Below are 24,753 nucleotides of genomic sequence, written 5' to 3' on the forward strand. Positions count from 1 at the left end.
AAAAAAATCTAAGTGTAAATCTACAGCAACAATGTTATTACACACCACTGGCAACCAGCACCATGTGCAATCACATTATATATGGCCATATAGGTCAAGGCTGTTTCTGCTGATAATGGAAAGGAGCAAGTATCTGCAAATCATTTTCCAGAGAAGTGGTTGTTACTGCACAATCACCACATCAGAACAGACAGGTACAGTGGAGGGTGACACAGGACACAGCGGTAGCAGGAATGCATCGGATTGCAAGCCAAAGAGTTTTCTCCTTCATTTTTGTAGGGTTTGGTGCCCTGGGGAAGCTGGCTCTCCTGAGACTGCTCCCAGCAGCCCAGGTGGGATTCACTTCAGTGAAGCTGTTAGGTCAAGAACCTAAGTAAAGTCTCTAGATTCCCTCTGCAGTCTAAGGTGGGAGAGGCACGTTCAGAAGGCAGGCCAGCCCATCAACCTTAGATGCCTCTCTTACAACAACATTCATTTGACTGATGTTAAATTACGGGAACATGGAACGAGATGAATCATGACCTAGAGGTGCCCACTCCTTCCCCTTGGCCAGGATGAAGTGTAAGCCACAAGCTGAGAGGTGAGCATTGCCACTGTGGATCTTTAAGGTGGTGGGGATTAGCCTCAGCCCAAGGGATGCCTGAGAGTGGTACAGGGCCCACATCAGGGATGCCTTCTCCTGTGGCCCCTTCAGCAGCCAGGACGGGGACAGGAAGATCTCAGCTTCAGCTGAACAGCTGCTCCTTGGGATCCCCAAGGCTCAGTGCAAGGAAGGAAAACAAACATCTTTCCCAGGCATTTCTTGGGCTTTGGTGTTCCACAAAGAGAGATTATGTTCCTCCTAGAGGTGGGCAGGCAGGAGCAGAGAGGAAAAAAAATGACTCCCTGAAGGTCGCCATTGCTGCAGGGGTCAGAGCTGGGAAAGGAAAGACATTATCATTCTCCTGCTCCAGCCTCTAACAGCTGCCAGCTCATGTTCAAATGATGGAGGCTCGCAGACACACTTTTCAGTCCTCTGCTTCTGAGATGAGTTCACCTGCAGGCGAGATGCTTATATCCTTGTATCAGCACCTATCTCAGAGTCTCTTTCTGGGCTTGCTTTAACACCGCTTTCCTGTCCAGCAGCCTTCAGTTCATCCGTTCCCTTGACACCAGGTAGTCTTTTGGGGCAAGCGGGGAGATACCGAAACCAAGAGACAGCACAGTATTTGGTGCCTATACCAAATGGAAGGTCATAGACCTTGGAAATGAGCTGAGAGTTGCTCGCCTCTCCCTTGTGGCTGTTCTTCCACGCCAGGAGCCCCCGCTCCGCTTGTGTTCCTGCAACAGCAAAAATGAGATCATTGTGTTTAAAACAGCGGGTGTTCTGAGCATAGGACTACCTTGTGTGCCTCACAGCCACTTCTCAGATCCCAGCAGACTCAACAGAACATACAGATCCCTTGCACTGAAATCCTTCTAGCTCCAAAGCTCTTTACAAAAATTCACTAATGATCTTCTAGACAATACCCATCTTCCTGCAACAGCTTCCAGATAAGCAGTCTTCTGCATGGGAATCTAGTATACCAAGACAGGTTTTCACAAGCCATGGGGCATCCAAGAACTGTTCCAAGTGAGGGGTCATAGAGTACTAGGGAAGCAAGGCTGGATGATAACTGCCCAGATACTGCAGAGTGGGGGCATAAGGTTTACCCAGCAATTACTAGTTGATCACAGACATTTACCCTAGCCAAGGAATTGCTAAGTGCCTGTTATTGTGGCAGCTGAGTCCTTCTTGGGAAAGGAAGTGAGCACACCTGTAAATTCTGCCCAGAGGAGTTGAAGATCAAGGGCTACAAGAAAATGAATGAGCCAAAAGGAGACTGGCTTTCCAAGAAGCCTGGGATGGTAAAAGAATCTGCTTAACACTGTCCTTCCTGCTCTTTTTTTTGTAGTAGAGGGTTTTCTCTCCTATTCTTATTCCATCCTTCCCCATGCTCGATGAAAATCGGAGCCTGTTTGCTGTCTGAGTGCCAGCTGCAGGTGCTGTATACTGGTTTTGGTCATCAGCCTTTCCACTGCTGTGGCACCAGTTCAGCCTCTGTTTTAGCAGCCCTCATGAGGAGGCATATGTCGGCTCCTTCCACTTCCCGTAGCTGCCCTTCTCTCTCCTTTCAACCAGCAACATGGCTCTAGGCTGGCATTTCCTCTAAAAGACATTTTTTCCCAGATAAAGCTTTTCCTTAGACTGGGCTGCTGCTGAAAAATGAGTTAGTTTTTGATAAGCTGCTGTTTTCCAACCAGAGACCATTTCAGCGATGTCGCCTGTTCCTCCCTCCTCTCTGGGAGGAGTTCAGTCACATGGTGTTTCATGGTTGATAGCACAGCTTCTACCCATAAAGCAGTAGTCATGAAGACAAAAAATACTAGGAAACAAACCCTAGGACAGGCACAAACTAGTCACTTAGCTCATTTCAGCAAATCCTACCTGGAATGGTGTTATCAAGGAAAAACCCCAGGAGTCCACCCACAAACATGCCAGTGGTGAGAAGCACCTGGATCACCTGGTCCAGCTGGATGATTCCTAGGAGAAAAACAAAGCTTTGGATGGTGATGCAGAGACACATGTTTGACCAGCAACATACCTACTGCCAAGAGGCTGCAAGCTGCATGCTTGTTTAGGCAAGACTTGCAAATCCCAAAGCAGAGCTTAAGATTTGTCAATGCGAGGGAGATTAATCTCACTGCCAGTTTGAGACCTACAGTTTTATTACGCATAATTATTCACTGACCCAGCTGCTGGTGGGCAGGAGTTGACTCATCAATACATTAAGAGCCTAGTAACAGTGCAGACCACAACACTGTCCCAGAAAAAGCCATCTTCTGCTTCAAACATGTTCTGCACCTCCACAACATAACACCAAGCGGTTCCCTACAAAAGCACAAGCTTCAGTTCCCCACAAAAGCACAAGCTTCAGTTCCCCCTAAAATACAGGTATATTTAGCATGAGATTTCACCACAAGTTAATCAGGTGTGATGTTTCTTTGTGAGGGCTAATAGACATGAGCAAAGCCCAGTGGCACTGAGCATCTGATAGACCATCTATAGACCGTGTGATTTGTGGGCCCAGCTCTTTCAACAGCTCGCCCAGCGTGCCATATATTCCTTAAGAGAGGGCACTATGGCCTTTGTGGTGAACACATTAGTCACATGAGACACAATGAAGGCATAACTGTTGGAGGACTGGAAATTTCAATAAAGTGAACTTGATGGAATTTAGTAGAGGAGTCTGCTCTTGCATTTTGGAAGCACAAAGTTTTCTTGTGTGTGAGCATGTAAGAAAGCCTCATTAATTGTGATCTTGATCAAGATACAGCCCTGGAGTATTTCCTTGTCCCATCCCAGGAAATGTGTCCCAGGGAAGTGCTCTGCAATCCTTAGCCCAACAGGAATCTGGTGAAGTGCAGTCACTGATCAAGAGCAGAGATTTCTGCACCAGAGCTGTGCATCACAGCAAAAGACAAGAACAGCCCTCCCAGAAAGAAACAGTCAAAGCACAGGTTTCAGGGGTTTATCACAAAACCCTGCATTTTAGAAGATTTCTCTGGATCACCCTTTGCTTCATTTTTATGCTACAGAAAATGCTTCTGATCTTGCTTCTTACCTGTTTGCAGCAGTGTACTATTTTTGCTTGCCCAGTTGGGAATTGTGAGGCCAGCAAATACAGAAAATCCAAAGATGAAGATGTTTCTGGAGGAGTTCATATCTGTGTACTGCACAGAGAAATTGTATACATTACATTTGGAATTACCCAAATCTGTGAATTATTGTTGCGTTCATGAAACATGCTCTGACATAAACACTGCGTGCAGGAGTGGACCTGAGCAGCAGCCCTGGTGCTGCTGGGATGTTAGTGATCCTGCTGCCCTCGGTACCAGCAAGCCCTGCCCAGATGAGGGAGCCCTCTACAATTTAGCCCCTCTGGGTACATCCCCTCATCTTCACCCAAGGAACTGCCAATGTAAATGTTTGCATCGGCTGCAGCGCAGTTGTACCCGACTAGCCTGGTCAGAACCTGACTTGAAACCGAAGTTCCCTTCCCTAGGGATGAAATGGCGCTCGCACAGCTGTTACCTGCAAATTCGAAATCCCCACTGCCGTGATAACTCCGAACATCACAAGGAACATGCCTCCGATCACAGGGGTGGGTATGCTGGCAAGCATCGCCCCAACTTTCCCAAAGATGCCGCTCAGGAGCATGGCGCAGGCACCGGCAATGATCACCATTCGACTCCCTACCTGGGACAAGAGGAAGAGGAGGCAGTCACGCACCGACCGGCGCAGAGAGGCAAGGGATGGCAGGCTCCAGTGCCAACCTGCCGGGCAGGGGTTGCATCTCCGGCCAAAGCACTCAATGGCACAGTCAGTCGCAGGTCCAGATGCAGCCACCGGGGAGCTGGGATGCTCACACCGCATGGGAAGCATCAGTATTTGCCCTCTAGTAAGTATTTACCATGAAAGGCACCCTGAGAGCAATCATGGACCCACACCTGCTTACTTGATGTTGTACTCTTTCCTGCCTTTGTCAGGACTTTAACAGTTTGCTGTTAAACAAAAAGTTTATTATTAAATTAAGAGCACCGTAATCCCCACAGGCAGCTTTGCTCTCGCTCCAGCCTGGAAATGTCTTGGCAGTCCCACAGGCTGGCACTGCAACGACCCAGTCAATTCACTGGACAATCCTTCCACTGGGGATTGGATTGCCGTCTAAAATTGCTTTCAACTAGGTTACCCACATCCATCTGTCCATTCCCTGGAGACCAAGATTTGGGAGAGCAGAGCTGGCTGGCTGCTCCAGTCCCGAGCGCTGGGATCTGATGTACACTTTCCATGATCAACAAATTGCTAATAAGAAGTGGGGAAGTCTCTTGGTTGGTCCCTATCTCTCATCACCCATCTAGCTTCAGTAAAACAATTTTTTTTCTCTTTGTTTTTCCCCTAGGAAGAGCCAGGTGGCCTTTTCTTGGTTGGGCACTACAACAAAGACAGGATGAAGAACCAAGCCATGCCTTTCATTCAGATCTGTTAAAGCATGCAAATAGGAAAGAAAAAAGTATCTGCCAAACAAAGGGATGAAAGAGATGTTTACAGACTATGGAAACTAGAAAGAGAAGCAGTAATATTTATTAGACTTTCAATTCTAGATATGCCTTACCACAACAAAACTTGGACAGCTTAAAGAATCATGCTACGATTTACAACGTTCATGTTTTAGGCAGGGAAACTCTGTAATCCTCTGCAAAAATTTTATAATTCAATTAAATATTTTAATCCCTCCCTTTAAATATCTGAAGAATGTCATATATACAGGAAGGGCTTTTTGTGAATGCTTTCAACAAAAACATTCCCAGTAACTTGTAGTGTCTCTTTTTTCAGTATTTCTTAAACATGTCCCTTCAAAGTATTTTAAGTCTTACTTGATGGTGAGAGATAAATGAAAAAGATTTGGTGGGGAGTTTCAAAATAAAATCATGCATTGCCTTCAGGTGGGCTTTTTATATTCCTTGGCTTAAAACCTGGGGACACCATTAGCATCAAAACTGTAATTTAATAAAAGCCAACAGATCTATTTGTTCCAGCATTAGAATCAAGCTTCAGATTCTTAATTTGCTAAAATGTTGAATTACCCAGTACATGGAGTTGGCCTAAAAGGCAAATTAACTAATCCACTGATATCACAACTGTGAGCATATCCTGCTAAAGCCTCTAGTTTAGAGTTTGTTTCAATTAGGTCAGGAAAACAAGAAAATCAGTTCTCTTCTTTAAGGTCAAAGAAACTGCATGGTTTCCTGCTACATATTTGTGACTCTGAGGTCTTCTCCTTTCCTTAAAATCCTCCTCTTCCTTTCTTGGAAATGGGAGCTCAGTACTGGCATGCTGGGCTTGATCAAGGAGCTTAAACATAGGTGCCTGGTGCTATTTAAGATGTTGCATCTTGGCATCTTCAGGCAGCTACTCATTTGCCTTATCTGACAGCCCCTGTGGATATCAGAGATCTCCAAAGACGTTTCAGGTGGTGCTGAACACCTCTGTTTAAGCAGATGAAACAAGTCTCTTGCGTTTCCATCTGTTGTGGAAAAATGTGTTTCCTCCCTAAAAACCAAAATGAAATCTGCCTTGTGCTCTGAGCATCCCCATCTATCCCAGCCAGAGTCTTCACAGTGATTTAGAGTTGACTGAGATAAGACTGTATTTTCTGATCTCTTAAGTGTGAGCAAGGTGAGCAAAGATGGGGTAAGGAAAACATCTCTCCTGAATCAGCAAGGGTGGCATGTCCACCTGCAGGACTTAGCGTACATGAGGAGAACACGTCCTGTAATCTGATAATTATGAGTCTGGGCACTTCTGCACTCTGCTACATCCCATACACACAATGTATGCAGCAAACTACATGTCAGGAAAGAATGGGCTCAGGTATATGGTCAATATGCACAGCTTTCGTAGTGACAAGGTACATGTGGTGCTAGGCTAAACTGGACTCCATGCAGACATCCAGACAGCCCTTGCTGCTGGAAGCAGTCACCTCGGTCAAACACTAATGCTTCAGTTTGTGAAAAATGGTTCTTGTGAGTGAGATCTGTAAAATCCAGCAAAATAAGCAATATTATAGAGTGGGAGCCGTAAGTCAAATTCTGCATTTATTCACTGACTCACGGCTCTGCTGACTTGACACTGCTCATTTGACAATGATTTAAAAATGTTTTCTAGTTGGCTCTTGGATGTGCCTGTCCTCTGGCTGTAAAGCTTAGTGGAAATCTATGATCTGATTTGTCAAGCTTATCTCTGGAAATTTCTTTCCTAATAAGAGCTGTAAGATACTCAAGGGATTAACAAAACTTTATAGAGAGGTAAAAACATAAAACTTCACCATCAGATTTTATAATCCCAAATAAATAGTCTACCTTTCACACGATTGTCATCCTTGGGTTATAAAATTGTGGAATTTGAAGCCCTAATAAATTCTTCTCTTCTTTTTTCTTTTCTTTTCTTTTTTCTTTTCTTTTCTTTTCTTTTCTTTTCTTTTCTTTTCTTTTCTTTTCTTTTCTTTTCTTTTCTTTTTCTTTCTTTTCTTTTCTTTTCTTTTCTTTTCTTTTCTTTTCTTTTCTTTTCTTTTCTTTTCTTTTCTTTTCTTTTTCTTTTTTTTCTCTTCTTTTCTTTTCTTTTCTTTTCTTTTTGCTTTGCTTCCCTTTTTCCTTCCCTTTTTCCTTCCCTTTTTCCTTCCCTTTTTCCTTTCCTTTCCTTTCCTTCCCTTTTTCCTTTCTTTTCCTTTCCTTCCCTTTTTCCTTTCCTTTCCTTTTTCCTTTCCTTTCCTTTCCTTTCCTTTCCTTTCCTTTCCTTTCCTTTCCTTTCCTTTCCTTTCCTTTCCTTTCCTTTCCTTTCCTTTCCTTTCCTTTCCTTTCCTTTCCTTTCCTTTCCTTTCCTTTCCTTTCCTTTCCTTTCCTTCCCTTCCTTCCTTCCTTCCCTTCCCTTCCCTTCCCTTCCCTTCCCTTCCCTTCCCTTCCTTCCCTTCCCTTCCCTTCCCTTCCCTTCCCTTCCCTTCCCTTCCCTTCCCTCCCTCCCTTCCCTTCCCTTCCTTCCCTTCCTTCCCTTCCCTTCCCTTCCCTTCCCTTCCTTCCCTTCCCTTCCTTCCCTTCCCTTCCCTTCCCCTTCCCTCCTTCCCTTCCCTTCCCTTCCCTTCCCTCCCTTCCCTTCCTTCCCTTCTTCCCTTCCCTTCCCTTCCCTTCCCTTCCCTTCCCTTCCCTTCCCTTCCCTTCCCTTCCCTTCCCTTCCCTTCCCTTCCTTCCCTTCCCTTCCCTTCCCTTCCCTTCCTTCCCTTCCCTTCCCTTCCCTTCCATTCCCTCCCTTCCCTTCCCTTCCCTTCCCTCCTCCCTTACCCTTCCCGTCCCTTCCCTTCCCTTCCTCCCTCCCTCCCCTCCCCTCCCTCCCCTCCCTCCCCTCCCCTCCCCTCCCCTCCCCTCCCCTCCCCTCCCCTCCCCTCCCCTCCCTCCCCTCCCCTCCCCTCCCCTCTCCTCTCCTCTCCTCTCTATAAATGTATGTAGGAAGACAGACAGACAAAGAAAGAGGGAGACAGAGGCAGACAGACAGTCTTTGAGAAGTCAGTCCTCAAGGAAGTTTCCAGGTTAGCTCACACGTAACACACTCTCTTTAGTCTCGCCTAAGCCAGATGCCGTGAGTAACAGCAGTGTGCACTCGTCCCATACGCAGACAGCAGAGAAAGGGAGGGACTGACCGCCTTTGTTAGGCGATTCCTAGTGCTGCCGAGGTGGTCACCAATGCCAGGTTGCCAGGGCACAATTTTCCAGTGTGCCTTGCAGAAGGCGGGCTAAGATCACATCCCAGGTGCAGCACATACCCATGTGCACTGCTCCTATGTACATATACCCATGGGGAAAAACTCCTGGAGGGCGAGGGCACCGCAGCCACCCCGCTGCAGCAAGGCTCACCTTGGTGATGCCCAGGGCCCCCACATTCTCGCTGTACGACGTGGTGCCATTCCCAGTCCCCCAGGCCCCAGCCAGGAGGCAGCCAATGCCTTCCACCCCGATCCCACGGCTGATGGCATGCTTTGGTGGCGGCGGAGCCCCAGACAGGCGAGCGCAGGCGTAGTAATCTCCCACGGACTCCAGCATGGAGGAAATCACCCCAGCCAAGATGCCGAATATCCCAGCCAGGCTGACGGTTGGCAGTCCCCACTGGCCTGCAAGTAAAGAGTTCAGGTCGGTGGGGTGCATTTGCCCTGAAATCTATTGTGGAGAGGGAAGAACAGCAAGGGCGCTTGTGGGTGTTCACCTGATTTTTGGCATCTCATCTCTCCCTACTAACCATAAGCAGAGGTGCAAGCTGGAGCAGGGAGCAGCGCAGCGGGATGGGGAAACGGGGGCAGCGGTACCTGGGTAAGGCAGCCGAAACCAGGGAGCCTGGGACAAAACATCCCCACGGGTGTCCGTCCGGGCCAGGTGGCCATAGGCTGTAGGGTCCGCAGGGAGGACGTCAGTCACCGTCAGCACGTAGCAGAGCAGCCAGCTCAGGGAGAGCCCCAGCAGCACCTGCCCATCACATCATATGCAGCAGTGAGGTTTGGTTAGGGCATGGCCACAGCTCTGGCACAGTTGTGGGAGACAAAGTGTTTCCCTGCCTGACCCATTTCCCTGAACATGGGATGGAGGCAGAGGGATGGCAGGGGGTCCTGGTGGCCCTCCTTCCCACCCCACAGGCAGGGCCGTGGGGACCTTCTTTCCCTCTGGTCCCTCACCACACAGGCTAGGCTGGGAAGCACTAACTCAACTGGACTCGAATGGAAAGAGCCCAGACAGCCTGGGGTGGGTGAGACCAGTCCCTCTGCTATGACCACTGGGTCTCCAGCAAGCCAAACATACCGGGAAGATCTGGAAGAGGTAGACCGGGGAAAGGTGGCACTTCTTGCCTCTCTGGTAAGACGGCAGCGGCACAGGGACATCTTTCAGGTACTGAGAGAACAGAACTATGAAAGCAATAGTCCTAGGAGGAGGGAAAACCAGACCATGAGACAAAGTGGGTGCTGAGCTGCCCACTTGTCCCTACATTAACTGAAGACCTGCTACCTGAGGACCCAGGACTCCAGAGGACCCCAAATAACAGGCTCTCAGCACCAGAGGGTGGCTCCCCCCTCCAGCAGGCCTAGGGTGGAACAAGCTTTCTATCAGACTCCTACCAACAGCTCTGCTGCATTTGCAAATATTTTGTTTCCCATTTTGTTTCGAAACCGACCCCCCAGATGGTTCATCACTGAGTATGACACAGTTTCCAGAGCTGAAAAATGACACTTGAGTAAAGGAAAAACCTGAGAGACGTGCAAGGTCCAAGCAAGCTATGTAGGAAACTGTCCCTGAAACTCTGTGTAATTCAGATATACTGGAAATACAGGATTTATTGGATTCCTGATTTTAGGTTTACCTATGCTGCTCTGCAAGTGGCAAAAAGCTCCTACATGGCACAGAGAAAAGAAAGAGGATTTGATTTGGCTGTGCAAGATCTTGAAAGAAAAAAAAATGCACCCACAGAGCCCTCCCAGACAGCTAAGAAGGAGAGGCATGGCTGTCCAATCTGCGAGGGCTGTACAGCATAGGGGTCCTTCAAGGCAGGGGTGCTCACCGGCAGGACCCAGGGCACATTCTGGTGGAAGCAACCACAAGGCGCAGCTTGTCTCCCATCCCTCATGTAGGACACATCTCCTGTGGATGGCAGCACAGCTGGGTGCACTCACAACAAGCCTTATCTGCCCCCCACGCATCCTCCCCCCAGAAAGGGGAACCAGATGAAGCTGAAGGCTGCCATATGCAGCAAGAGGGCAGGGACTGGGCACCCAGCCTTGATTGCTGAGCTGGTAGAAGACCTTGGACATTTTCCTTCTATGTTAACCAGGCCTCTGAAGAGTTCCTCATTTGTTAATAACAAGTTTAAATTGTATACATTAAGTGAATTAACCTGAATAGGTTTTTGTGAGAAAACAATTGCACCAGCTGAAGCAGACTGACAATGCAGGGGAAAATGGTAGTTTTCCATGCGTGAAATGGTGTCAAGCTATAGGTGCAATATTCACGGGCAGACAGAATACAGCAGTGCAAAGGAAACACTAACTTCACCTCTCTTGAAAGGCACACCGTGACATACAGCCAAAGGTTATATCAATCACAATTCAAAGCACTGAATGACTGGAGGCAGCAAGTTTGAGGAGGAACTGGTTTCCATGCATGGTTTCTAAAGCTACAGAGGCCAGATAGACCTGCGTCAGTGCACATTTTGTGCATTTGCGTTAACAAAGGTGCTCGGCAGCCTTATGAATCACTGCAGAGCCCTTGCCTATCTTGGGTAGAGCCCTCGTCTATCTTGGGTAGGCGTCGCTGCTTATTATTCAGGTTGGCTGGCACATTCCATTAACAAACTCTATTTTCAGCTGCTTATAATTCTGCCTAACTTTACCCATTCAGGATGAAAATTCCCATGGAAAACATCTGCCTCGAGCCAAATATTTCTGGAAAAACATATCCCAAACCTATTTCAGAGAGTAATGTTCAGGAAATACGCACAGTATAGCCTGTATTGAGAAGGTCATTTTACCTTGAGCAGTAGCAGGATCTGCTTATGACCTGGGGCAGAATTTGAGATTTAGTAGAACTTGTTCTTTGGGGTGAGGGATACTGCTCTTTCTCACAAAAATCTGCTCAACTATGATCAGCCTGTGATAATCATTCAGCCCAGGTCCCAAGCAGCCAGCAGAAACATCTCAGGCTTTAGGTTTTGCAGCCCATAAAGGTTCCAAGCTTTCAGAGTACATCCAGGCCTTGCCCAGTGATGACCTGCGATGCACCAGCACCAGGGAGCAAATGATCACACACTAGACCAGTTTCTTGAGGCAACAGCGGGTATTACCCATCATGGGGGCTCGAGATGTGCTGGGATTTGATGGGGCTGGACTGCGCATCTCATGTCTTACGCCTTCTCCATCACCTCTCTCTCCCTTTCCTTAATGGCACCCACACAGAGCATGGAGGAGGCAGCAAAAGAGGACACAAAGTCAGACAGCTCAGAGCACATTTCTCAGGTTGGGGCTAAATTGTCTGAGTCATGAAAGAAAGGACTGGGATTAGCAGGGGTAGAAGATGGGACAGAAATTAACAGGACAGGAAGGGTGACCAGGGTTGAGAATAGGGACACAGGCTGCAGGGCTGGGACAGCACTAATGGAGCAGCACAGTTGGCCAAAGAGGTCAAGCAAGGGACTGAGGTTAGGAGCCAGTGTCTGTAGAACGGAGGCAGAAGAAGGAAATAGTCCAGACAAGGATGTACAGTTCGAGGGGAAAATTCAGACTGGCTAAGCAAAGCGGCTGGGACAAATCATCAGAGCTGGAGAACAGGACAACGAGCCGGAGATGTGGTGGGAGAAACAATGATGAAAGGAAAGCTGGGGGGAAGGCAGGGTTTGGGTTCTTAGTGGATGCTGGTGGAAGATATCAGTTATCAGGAAGATGTCAGGTGAGGAACTGGAGAGGTGGAGAAGAAAAGTGGCATTTGGGCCCTAGGAGGGCAGGTGCAGGGACGAGAAGAGAATGAGAGAGAGGTGGACTTGAGCATGTCGCCACAAGAGCATGTTGCCTTCCTGGGACTGCAGTCAAGCCTGGCCCCTGAGTCTCCAAAGGCAGCTCTGATAGCACTAGCAAACTGATGGGAGCCCCTGGCAAGGATAACAACCTACTCCTGCTGCATGTTATCCCAAGCTGAAGCCTGCATTAGGGATCTAAAATTGCCAAATCTGCAGCAGAACCATGCAGTGGCATTTTTACTTTTTTAATTCATTTCTGAAATATCAAGGAAATCCTGCCACCAAGCACACTCATACATTCATGCACAAGGACACGCACACAAATATCCCTGAAAGAACACTCAATGCTGCAAAGCCACATTCCAGAGCCCCCCCCTCAGGCCCTCTTTGGAGAAAACAATTCCTCCTTGTCATGTGAAAACAATACATAAAGCACCAGCTATTTTAACTCAAGGTATACCTAACTCTGAGTGCTCAACCTTGTCATTTTAGGAATGTCTTTTTAACTTAAGTAATGGGTGTGTAAGACAGTGTGAGTAGACAACTGTGATGGAGATTGCTCCCAGGAGCCACACACAGAAAAAACTTCTTTCTCTATTGACCTATGAACTTCAGATTTTCACAAAATCATATTTTTTAACTTAGTTTGTGCTTTCGCTTTGTTGCTGAGGGCTCTAAGATCCTAGGGGGGAAACTATGACATGATGCTGTCTCGCACAAGCCCACTGCATGTTAGTGCTCAACAAATAACCTCGAACCCAGGGGAACCCTGCTGCAGACTGCAATAAGTGGTTTCATATTAGAGGTAGGCAGTTTGTGTACGCTCAGCTTTCCCACGGGGAAGCGAGGCTTACATGAATGCTATGCCCCAGTGCTGCCCAGCGTCGTCCCCAGCTGAGTCAAAGAGAGGTAGGGCAACCAAGGTGATGGTGGGGGCAATTGTCAGGGGGCCGATGAACCTCATCAGAAATCCAATCAGGCCAGAAAATCCAACGAAGATTTGAAAGCAGGAAGCTACAAGGATAGCTCCTTGCACCTGGAAAAATGGAGGAAGACAGCAGAGGTTGAAAGGAGCTCCAGTTGTTGAGCCTTTTCTTCATAAGTCAGTGCAAAACCAGTGTGAGAGCCAAGCTCAGCCTCCAGTGACAGACCAGCACAGAGGCTTCCCACTGACTACAGCAAAGCCTGGCTGAGTATCATGTTTGGGGAAGGACCACAAAGTACCAACACACCAACTCCCCCCTTGGGTGCTGGATTTAGTCGTCAACAGAGCTAATTTTGTTCTAGAGACCCCATTCTCCTTGGCCTCTTGGGCAACCCAAGCTTGCATCATCTTCCCTGTACGCTCTCTTCCTGCTTCCCCAAAATGCACAGGGAAAGCTCTTGCCTCAAAAATGGGAGCAGGGCTATGGTCTCCACTCATCTCCCATCTGGGAACGTCTTGGGGCACTTCAGCACACTGGTGGGGCAGGTGAGTCATTACAGCCTCTGTTTTTTTCTAAGTATTGGTTTCCATCCAGGGACATATTTATCACCCTGAACTTTCATAGAATCACAGAATAGTTTGGGTTGGAAGGGATTTTTAAAGGTCATCTAGTCCAAGCCCCCTGCAGTGAGCAGGGACATCTTTAGCTCAATCAGGTTGCTCAGAGCCCTGTCCAACCTGACCTTGAAGGTTTCCAGGGATGGGGCTTCTACCACCTCTCTGGGCAGCCTGTTCCTGTGTTTCAACACCCTCATTGTAAAAAATATCTTCTTTATATCTAGTCTGAATCTACCCTGTATTTGACAATCACTGCTAAATAGCCAGCAATTACATCCTGAAATGCTGTTAGTTGCTCATGTCAGCTCCAGGCAGGGGACTCAAGGGTGAGGCTGCTCTCTGCCTTCGCAGATTTGGTGATAAAGGCAGGATGGGTCCTCTGTGGGTGCTTAGCACTTTCCCACCCTCAGCTCCAAAGGGCAGAGAAACACAGCATCCAGCCTGAAAGGAGAAGGCTGCAGTGCCCTTGTTGTAGATTTACATGTATCAATAGGGAGGGCAGCTTGTGCTGCACAGCAAATCCTTCATGAGCTCACAACACTTCCCCAGTGCTTTGCAAATCACCTCAATATATGGATTGACAGAGACAAATTTAGCCACTTATTCTGATATGGCAATAGATGTAGGACAAGGCAGTGAGATCCCTGACCCTTCCTCCTGTCTTTTGACTACCTAAGAATGCACTTTTCCTTAATATTTATAGTAAATTCTGTCCTTGCATTTCTTTTTACTAGGTTTCCAGTGCTTAGAAAGGTTCCCTTCCTTGGAAACATCTTCTCTCCCTTCCTTCCTCAAGGCTTACCATGCTTCATGAAGAAGGGATCTGGCTGGACCAGTTGGAATTTTGCAGGTACCATAAGTCACCCAAGGGACTGCATGTCCCCTGTTCAGTAGCAGTAAAGCACCTGCTTTTCTGCCAGAGACTAGATGCTTAGGAAGCTGCAACAGAGTGAGCACCAAGGTCCATTGGGGATGGTGGGTTCTCCAGCACTGATGGCCCTGCCATGGTCAGGTGCTCTTCCAAAAGCAAACAGCCCTGATACAGAGTGGGTGCTACTGAAAATGTAATGTACCTCTCGCATTCGCGTCTGCCAGACTTCGATGAACTCTGGTGAAGAGGCATTCACCAGGGTGGCATTCTGTGTCCACGCAGGGCATTTCCACTTGGGGAGAGACAGCATGGCCAGGGTGGGAGTCAGGAATGCAAAAGTCCCCCCTTGAATAATAGGCAACCTGGAAGGAGAGCAGAGAGAAAAACAAGTGAGAATGCTAGAGACCCAGCTCCTTAGGGGTGAGAGAAAGGAAAGCAAAATAAATTTTGAAATTGGCCCATGGCCTCTAGCAGTATCTTTTGAAATGTTCTGGCAGGTCTCCATCACTGACCACAGGTGGGAATCGCTGCCCATTGCACTCAAGAGCAATGACCTGGGCAGGGGAGAGCTCAAATTCAAACATCAGCAATGGAGGGGAATATCCATGCTGGAGTCAAACTCTGCTACCCTGTGTTAAGGAAAGAGTATTCCTCCTAAGGTGAGACTAGACGCCAGAGCTGCACAGACTAAAACAACAATCAAAGGAAAAAGCTGGAGGAGGGGAGAAGACCAAGGAGGAAAGGTAGGGAGACTGAAGAAAAGCTCAGCATTCACCTAGGCCCAAATCTTGCCAATATCCAGTTGCTTCTTCTGTCCCCTTTAGCTGTCACAGTTTTCTTCACAACCGGCTCATGAACACAAGAACATGCACTGGCTACTCCCCACATCACAGCCATCCTCAGACTAAGGGCAGTGGAAAACATGACTTGGCTTTTGGTACAATTTTAAAGCTAATGACTCTTCCCAGTTTCCACTGATACTGGAAAGGAGACCTGCATGGGCAGGGCTGAGCGTGCTGGCTGGGCAAGACCTTGCTCTCCCCTCACACTGCATGTCTCCTGGCTTAGAGTAACTCACTCTGGAAACTACTCAGGCCAGCAAGAAGCTTGCATCTCCAGAGGTGCTCAGCACTGGCTTCATACAGAGCTTTGCACAACAGAGCTGGTCCTCCTGTGAGCTACGTCAGCCTCTTCTCCTTCCATGCACGGAGAAATGGAGACAGAGGAGCCACTGCGGGAATTAAGCCCCCATTGCAGTGCAAGTTGTTTTGGCCGCAAAACCCAAAGCTGCCCGAGGGCGCAGGCTGGCACAGAGCAAGCTGAGGGAAACCTCCAAGGTGCCTTGGCTTCCTCTGTTTAGAAATCGCCGCTGAGACCAGCTCCCAGAGCAACCTCTCCTTGCACCAGGAGCTCTCATCGTGCCTGCTTAGAAAAGCAGCAGAGCAGTGAGCCGGGTGAGTGCTTTGGCAGGGCATGGATTTCGCTGGAACTAGAGGTATTTCCACCATTCTCTGGAAAGCACTGGAAAATAAGAGATGGCATAGCTGTAACAGCACCACATCTCCATCACCTAAACCAGATATTTATACCACTGCAATTACTCACGACATGCGCAACCAAAGCACTGTCAGTGCTTTGCCAGTAGGTTATATTTGAGTATCAGTCATCTGTGGAGTCACTTACTTACGGCATTCAGCCAAACACGTTGCAGCCTTCAACAGATTTGGCTGGGCATGGCAAAAAACAAACAAAAAGAAACAGAGAAGGCCCAGTGCCACCATTGTTGAATTAACAATTAATTTATAGCTCCTGCTGCGTTGCTCTCGAGCTATTTCACAGCTGGTGCTGGCATGGGTGGGCTCAGAGGAAACCGGAGCGCTGAGGTGATGCATATGGGCATGCTGAGCTCTTTCCAGGGAAAGTTGCAGGTTTAAAGAAGGAAAAATTATGCTCTGATCATGTCCAACCATGTCCACTGTCCAAGCATCTGCTAAGGGGGGCTCACCATAATGGCAAGCAACCTGTGTCTCCCCTCAGGAGCTTCTCAGATAGTCTCTCCAGTGACCGTCTGGGACCTGTCATTGCTTTTTCATGCTGTGTAACACAACCAAGCTGCAGGTTGCAGTGGGTCAGGCTTTTCCCTTGGCTACTGCTTCTGGAGGGCTGCTTCCGAACTGCACTCACTCTTGGTGGGGACCTCCCCGTCTCCGTGACCAGTTCCCATCTGTTCATTCATGTGCCAACATTGTCTTTTAGCCAAAATGGTTTCTCCCTGTCTGATCCCCCCCATTCCACTTCCAGACTATTTGCAGGCTGCAGCCGTGCCCCTCTGAGCCACCACTTTGCCAGGCTAACCAGGCCAACCTCTGTAGGATGAACAGTGTCCCTTCCCTGTGCCACATTAATGGATCATCTCTACACCTCTTCTTCTCTGAATTAGGCTTTCTTAAATACAGACTCTGGAAACTGTGCAGAGCACTTAGCTAGGGGCTCCCTAGGAAAAAGCATCCCCTCCAACTTGTATTTACCACTTTCCTGGCTGTCTGCTTGGTGACTTATATTTATCAACTACTACAGGGTTTCGGAAGACAGCAAAGAGAAAAAAAAAATCTGCTTACAACTGCCTCATCAGGCTTGGTTTGCCTCCAGCCACACTGCAGGCTGTCCCACCTTTCCAGCAGGAATGTCCTCACGAATTATTGTTGGGGCCAGCAACAAGGCAATTGCGTTCTCAGCAGCAAAAGCCATTCAAGCTTATCCTACGGGAACAACTCCTTACTACTTAATTTGATCTGTTGTTCCTCATTTAGCTATTTAGCCACGGGACAGACTCCCTGCTACTCTTTCATCCTCAGCTAACAGTAAGCAGGAGACGTCAACAGCTCTCAGGTATTTACTGAGGCATTTGGGGGTGCCTGGGAGGACTCCAGCCTGAATCGCACCAGCAGCCACAGTCATGCACCCCAGCCTGAATTTAACCAAAATAAGAAGAACCAGATTCTCTGTTTTTCATGGCCAGGGTGGCCCCCTCCTACACTAATCCTGCAGCAATGTAGGAGAAGGGGAGCCCCCTCTGGGGAGAGGTTTGCCTACAGCCACTTCTTAAGAGAGGCAGAGATTGAAAAGTTGCACTGGGGAAAGAAACAGGAGGAGTGAAAACATTTTGGGGAGCTGGCAATTGACCAGTGATTTGATGGTAGAAGAATTTTAACCAGTTCCATCGGATTTGGAAGCCAAAGAACTCATGATTTTTGCCTTTGAAGCAAGAAACACAGGTTCCCACCATATTGGAGGAAAAAAACAGCCTATGGAAAGAGAGAGGCAGCTCGGAATTATGACAAGGGAAATAAAATAAATTTTGCAAGGCCAGCAACGATACAGGGTCTTTGCAGCAAGGGAAAGTGCTTGCAGTCATGTCTCTTATTAAGCACTCCATTTTCTGGGTAGTGAATGGCAACTCCATGACCATCTCCTCACCACCCGCTATTCAACAGCTCAGTAGCAAAGAGGATTTACCTTGCTTACATTCAGATTGTGCCATGAATCCTTGAGCATAGGAAGTGGTGCCACTTAATAGAAAGTGCTGCAGAGCTCCTCCTTGAGTCCCTCACGGGTGGCAGATAGGCTCTGATTTCTCCCAATTATCCCCTGCCCCAGAGTTTCCTACAGGCTCTGTGCTCCCTTGATCCTAGGCCCAGATCAGAAGGGTCCCGCCTCAGCTGGAGGATCCCCGCGGTAAGGGGCAAGCAGATACTGCTTACGGCATGATTCAATGCTTTATTATTTTGTAGGCCAGTTTCTTTATAGGCCCAAGCAAAGGTGCATCAAGTACCAGGAGATGCAAAAGTCAGAACAGTGAGGTGGCCCTGCAAAGCTTTCATGTGCAGCGATTTCAGGATGCTTTGCCATGTGCCCTGTTGGCCAAGGGCAGCAAATGACCCTCACTGATAGATAAACTCTACAGCAGACTGGTGGCCGAGCACATAGTGATTGCATCTACAAACTGCTTTGTCATGTATCCCATTTCTTGCATTTGGCCTACCTGACTCCAAAGAGGACTTGCAGCAGGGTGCAAATCCCTGAGACAAAGAAGATCGTGCTGATCAGGTGGCTCTGGGTGAGGAGGTCATGCTGGAGGCAAAGCTCTTTGGAGAGGATCAGCGGGATGGCTACGAGACCTCCCATGGCTGTCAGGAAATGCTAGGAGCCACAGAGAAAGACTAGGTGAAGGACACAGAACTGGCTATCTATTATTCCCGTGTTGTTGAGGGAAATCTAAAAGTAACTCACAGATCTGTGTTTGGGTGATGCTAGTATTACCCATTCTCTTTTTCAGCAACTTTAATGCTCTGTTAGGGGCTGTTCCAAAGCACCTACAAGAACTGCAATGCACCCCCCACAAACTTCTCTCTCTCTCCATGCCCAAAGACCTTTTGTAGTGCTCTGGGCTTCCCAGATTGCTGTCAGATGCAACAAGTTTATCCCCAGCACTTGCAGATAAAACTGCTGGGGCTACTCTTCCAGGAAGGCAGAGACATCCCAAGGCAGGGGGAGAGAGTGATCAGGCAAAGCAAATGCAAATGTTTCAATCTGTTTCATTTGGACCACAAAGGATAACATGAAAAGTTGGCAAATCTGAGCTACTCATTCTTTGCTATCAGTAGTTTTTCTCATATAGTGCAATTATGGATAACCATAAATATGAGATAAATCAGGCATTGCATTTTTCTGAAGTCACTACAATGACCTTCAGTTAATTACTAAACGTGAAAATTATTTTTCAAACTTATTTTTTGTTTCAAGTATTAACCTTAATTGTGGTAAGTAAGGAGCAAGGCAAGGTTGTTTCAGTCTGTATCACTTCCCTGTTCTCACCTTGGAGCACAGGACTGCAGTGGTAGAACTGGTATCACTCAGAAACTCACTGTGCTCATTAGAGGCATGTTTTATTAGAATTATGATGCAGATGTGTTCAGAAAATCTTGTCTTAATACACTCTACATCTAAGATGATCATTTAAGGAAACACAGTACAAAATGCCCACCAAGCTCCATGCACAGTCCATTGCTACCTTCATCACTCCGAGGTCTCTCTTCCCTGAGGCTCTGTACCCAGTGTGGCATTGGTGGCATTGGGTCATTTAACACATCTAGATATAGACACCAGCCAAAGCAGCACGGACCCTTCTGCTTAGTTTTTATTGCCATGGGAAGGCAGAAGTTCAGAAGCCCTTAGACATTTGTCTAACTTCAGCCAAGGTGTCCGACCCGTTCTTATTAAACATCTAGCCCCAGCCCTGGGACTCTGCCTTCCTATTTTCACTTCAAGGGGCACGGCATATCTGTGGGCACAAGGATAACAGTCTGTACTTAGAAGGTGGTGGGAAGGACTTGAGGTCACCGAGATCAAGCCCCACAGCTCCAGTCATGCCTAGTGAAGGTAAAGCACTCCCAAATTCAGGTTTCAACCCCATTAACCACCTGAATAGCCATTAAACTTCCACCCAGCTCCAGCCTCCACCTGCTCCCCCATCATACCTGAATGCCCAGCAGGATGCACAGGTACCAGGGGGGCACCTCTGTGACAGTGTAGGCAAGCTTGATGCTGCCATGGTCCTTTTCCCCGCCTTCCTCTGGGCCCCGAGCACCGCAGTCCATAGAGGAGCAGTAGTGGCTCCCATCTTCACCCTGGCAAACAGGAGAGACTCTTTGTTAGCCACAGCCCAGCCCCACAGGCACCTAGCAGCCATCTCGCTTGTGGCCGTGCTCATTGTCTTGTGGGAACACCTCATATGTAGCTTTCAACAAGGCCAGGATTAAAAAGAAGAACAAGGGGGGAAATTAAAATAGAGGTAAAAACACCTATGGAAATTTTTTATATGCATGTATGTGTCTAGACCAGAACAAACATTAAATGATATCTCAACCTCAAAGGGACATCTGGACAAAATGTGTTAGTTAAGGATGGAGAAACTGCAACCAGAAGCAAGAAGGAGTATACAGTGGGATAATCCATGAAAGCTGCACTGTCCCCTGGTCTCTATCTCTCCTAGCTGTCTCATCCAAATAGTGCTTTTGATAAAATATCCTAAAACTTGGCTGCCACTATTACAGAGTAGAAGCGTTTTCTTAAACTTTCTCTTTTGTATCTCCTTACACTCACCCTGTTGTGTTGGAAATCTAGTTTGTATGCAGGGATATGGTTAAACGGATTTAGCTTGGTGACAGGAATTTAGCTTGAACATTTAAATGACGTACTGCTACTGCACAGGTGACAGAGGCTTGGCTGACTATACCTTAAAAGTGGGTACAGTTTATTGCGTCCATTGAACCATAGCCCCCTGATCAAGGACTGAAGCAAGAAAAAAAAGAGAAGAAAAAATGGAGTTGGTGAAATTCTGGAAGATATCCCAAGATAGAGGGCAAACTGTTAGGAACACAGTAGGCTGGACCATACCCACGGTGTCCTTAAAAGACTCTTGACCATACATGGTCAGTTTGAGGAGGGGTCGGGACCCTCGAACGACCACCAGAGACTGTATGAGACCCCCAAGCATGCGCACATCGAGCCTCAACCGTAAGTCAGCATAATCCAAATTAGTTTTGACTATGTCTTAGCTAGATGATGAATAATGTATATTTTAAAGAATCATGTATGTTTTGGAACATAAATGTGACCAGCAGATGTGTCCAGGTGTGCTTGATTTGTGGATTGATTCCACTGATCACCCAGGCCTAAATAAAAGTAATATCTCTCCTGAGTGCTTGGAAGTGGTTTATCGCACATCGGGTAAAAAATCGGCTTTTAGGACAACAACCCTTACAAATGTTCTGCCTTGATAAGTGTGCCTGCACTTTGTCTTACCGGAAAACCTCACTCCTACAGAGGAACTGGATGAAACGCAGCAACACCAGCAGACTGGGAGTCACAGTGTCCATTTCAAAGGAGCCAGCTCAAAGCAGGGCTACCAGGGTGCTGCCCCAGCTTGGCCACCTGCCGTGGGGAATGGGATGCCGGGGTAGGGGCAGCACCCGGGAGCGGGAAACAGCCTGGGGACCCAGGGCCTCAGAGGAGTGGAAAGGTCTGAAATAGCTCCCCAGGAAGGCTCAGATCCCCTCCCAGACAGCCAGAAGCCCCAGGGCTCCCCAGGGAGCTGTACGCCTTGCAGAGTTCGTTTACACAAAGACGTGTTTTGCGAAGGAAAGCAAAACACTGCTTTGCTTCTGTTGCCACAGCTTTTAAGGAAGCAAATGCTCCCAATTGTCCGCCCCTCCTTCCAATCCACCCTGATCCCTGTGCACACACGTGCATACACGTACACACACACACATTGCCTGGGCACACAGACACACCCCACGTGCATGCACACACACACACACACACACACACATGCACATCCTGCCTGTGTGTACACACAACCCCCTGCACACACACTTATGGTAGAGGGAGGCTGCCTGGGAAGCCACGTTTTGAGCCAAATGCAAATGCTAATTAAGATCCCAAACCATTTGTTTCATCGACATTTCTCCAGCCAGCGAGTCCTTGGCACACCAGCAGCAGGGGGTTTTTCTGGGCTGGGATGCCCTGCTGTGTCAGGCAGGGCCAGAAACCTGCTGTCAGGAGAAGTTCAACAAGTTTATCATCACTAAACTTCTTTGTTTTTTTTTTAATCCTCCAAGTCCTGCTGGAACCTGAAGACATCAAAATGCCCTCAAAGTGAGGTGGCTGCAGTAACGCTCATGGCCTATGCACTGATGGAGGCAAACAGCTAATGCTGCGGTCAGGGTATAGGGATGTAAAATTAATGTTACGTTCACTTGTAAATTTTGCAGGTGTGGCAGATTAATCCTGAAGGACTTCATCATTTGCCTGAAACCTCCAGGCTTCCATTTTCATGGCTGAGTCTCCAAAGTCCCATTTTGGTCATGCTGTTGAAAATATGCTATGTAATACCTTTTAAACATAGCATATTTACCCAGCCTAGGCAGGCTGGGAGCGTTACACATACTTCAAAATAGACATGTGAAGGCAGAGTTAATTCAAACTGAACTCGGTCATGAACTTCAAGAGCAAAAGGCATTCCTGAATAACTCCCTGTGGAGACATTTTAATTTCAGAATAAGAGAGCCTGAGCCATGGATTAACAAACGTACAGCGCAGTACCTAAGACTGCCCATGCACAGAGTTATTTGGGGACAGCTACTCCTGAATAACACCACGGGTAGATGAATCCTAAGCTAGGCAGACAGCAGTAAGCTCCTTTCCTTGCATTGCAACTTTTCCCGTGCTAACCAGGAGGCATATCGCAGCCGGGCAGAGCCTGTGCCAGTAACAGCCCCACATGATCGTCACATGAAGGCCTGATCCTCCCCAGGAGCTGGAGGGGAGCGAGCAAGCAGGGCTCAGCAGGAGAAGGATGGAGTGGAGATAACAACATGAGACAGGACCAGAGGCAATGGGCTCAAACTGAAAACCAGGAGCTCCTGTCTTAACATCAGGAAACACTTTTTCATTGTGAGGGTGATCAAGTACTGCACAGGTTGCCCAGAGAGGCTGTGGAGTCTCCATCCTTAGAGATACAAAAAAATATCTCTAGACAGTCCTGGGCAACTGGCTCTAGGTGACCCTGATTGAGCACGGGGGTTGGAGAAGTTGACCTCCAGAGGTGCCTTCCTACCACAGCCAGCCTGTGATGTTGAGATGCTGGCAGGGGCACAAGGCAGGATCAGTCTGGAACAGGGATGGGGAACCACTACTGGTGGTTCTCAGCCCAGCTGCTGTCAGGGGACCAGGACTCCCTTCGAGTGCCTCAGGCTCCAGGCACAACATCAGGGCCCTCAACAGCATCTTAAATAAGCACATCAGGAAGGCAGTCAGAAACTGAACTGCTTGAACCACAGGCAAAAGACCTCTGTCTTTTACCTTTTTTTGGGGTGATTCAAAACAGAGGAAGTCACAAGCCTGATCTGCATTTTGGCAGAACAGGTAGGAACGGAGACCCTGTTAACAATAACACAAGAAAACCTCTAACTTGCTCAGAGCACCACCCTGAGGCTCTGCCCACCACCCTGAGGCTCTGCCCACAGCTGGCACAGCACCCCCACTTCCACTGCTCACAGCGAGCTCACCAAGAGTCGTCCAAGAAATGGGAGACTTGTACACCGGGAGGTTAAATGCCTCCTCCAAGGTCCCCCAGGCGCGTAGGCTGTACCAAGGTAGCAAAATGGTTGCAGGACCCCACCCCTTCACACCTGCTGTCAGAACATAAGCAGCTCTTTTAGTTTCTAATGGGGTGACCCCTGCTGTGAGATAGGAAGGTGGCTGCTGTGCCCCAGGCCCTTTCCTATGGCTGTTATAGCCCGAAGCATTTCCAGTGCACTGCACACCCCTGAACTGACACATCATTTGCAGCTTTCACTACCCTGCTATAACTCCACAGGGTGACCTCCTCCGCTGATTCCCAAATCCCTTTTTCACCCACCTCTCTGACAATTCATCCCACTAGAAACAGATCCAGAAGACAAAGAAATACATTCTTCACTAGGCTAAATTTCTATTGTAATTTTACAAATTAATACATAAAATGCTCTACCCAGGGACGCAGACAAAAGGAGCCACGAGCTCGCTTGCTTTTCAGTACAGATACACTTGCACTGCCATTCATCTACACTATCCTTTTAGAAATAATTGAGAGAAAAGAAGTTAAAAGGGTGCCAGAGAGTAGAAAGCATGCTGAGTCTTCAGCAGCAGCAGCAGGCTGTAGTGGGGAAATCATTCCTCAGATTCCTGTCGATAAAGCAGCCGAGACAGACGTTTAGCACACCAGCATCCTTGCAGTCAGTCCGAGCCCCTGCCTTTCCCTTTCTCCTCCTTTTGCAGAGCTCACACACATTTATGCAAGAATTACCCTTCAGGGACAGCAGACTCACCACGAAGCTGGGGTTATCTATCCCGTTGAGCTCTTTGTCTGAGGAGGGGGTCATGACTTCCACTCGTCTTCACCGACTGCCTTGAAAAAGAAAGACCAGTAAGAAGTGGAAAGCCTCCCAAATTGCCACTTCTCCCAGTCAACACAGCCCGAAAGAAACGGTGAGAAGATGCAGAAGCTGGACTTCAGGAATCAACCAGCGCTCAGCCCTAGCTATTCATGTGAGCTGTATCGCAGAAGCATTTCCTTTCCCTTGGCTTATATAAGTGACTCCTTTTCTCCAGCTGATTAGA

At 48.0% G+C, this 24,753-nt stretch overlaps 1 protein-coding gene across 2 annotated transcripts; it reads right to left on the bottom strand.

Annotated features, from left to right (window-relative positions):
* Nucleotides 1–1,051: 1,051 nt before the first annotated feature.
* On the bottom strand, nt 1,052–24,515 carry LOC104354771 (solute carrier family 23 member 1). Of its 2 annotated transcripts, XM_086470513.1 has the most exons (12): nt 24,462–24,515; nt 20,070–20,219; nt 18,575–18,732; nt 14,735–14,894; nt 12,973–13,154; nt 9,418–9,538; nt 8,931–9,087; nt 8,485–8,738; nt 4,115–4,279; nt 3,645–3,753; nt 2,468–2,563; nt 1,052–1,320 (listed from the first exon to the last, which is right to left on the bottom strand). In XM_086470513.1, the coding sequence occupies exons 1-12, from the start codon at nt 24,513–24,515 to the stop codon at nt 1,052–1,054; spliced, it is 1,875 nt and encodes a 624-aa protein (XP_086326639.1). The 2 variants fall into 2 exon arrangements, with proteins under 2 accessions (XP_086326639.1, XP_086326648.1); XM_086470522.1 differs by lacking the exons at nt 12,973–13,154; nt 14,735–14,894.
* Nucleotides 24,516–24,753: the final 238 nt, after the last annotated feature.

The sequence above is a fragment of the Leptosomus discolor genome, chromosome 1 (genome assembly GCF_034619465.1).
Source record: "Leptosomus discolor isolate bLepDis1 chromosome 1, bLepDis1.hap2, whole genome shotgun sequence".
NCBI classification, from domain to species: Eukaryota; Metazoa; Chordata; class Aves; order Leptosomiformes; family Leptosomidae; genus Leptosomus; species Leptosomus discolor.

Coding starts and splice junctions, on each gene's coding strand:
- LOC104354771 (XM_086470513.1), bottom strand. CDS start 24,515: ATGACCCCCTCCTCAGACAAAGAGCTCAACGGGATAGATAACCCCAGC. Junction 13,155..14,734: donor GGCAGACGCGAATGCGAGAG/GTACATTACATT, acceptor CCATTTTTCCAG/GTGCAAGGAGCTATCCTTGT. Junction 9,539..12,972: donor CACTGGGGCATAGCATTCAT/GTAAGCCTCGCT, acceptor CCCTCCTCCTAG/GACTATTGCTTTCATAGTTC.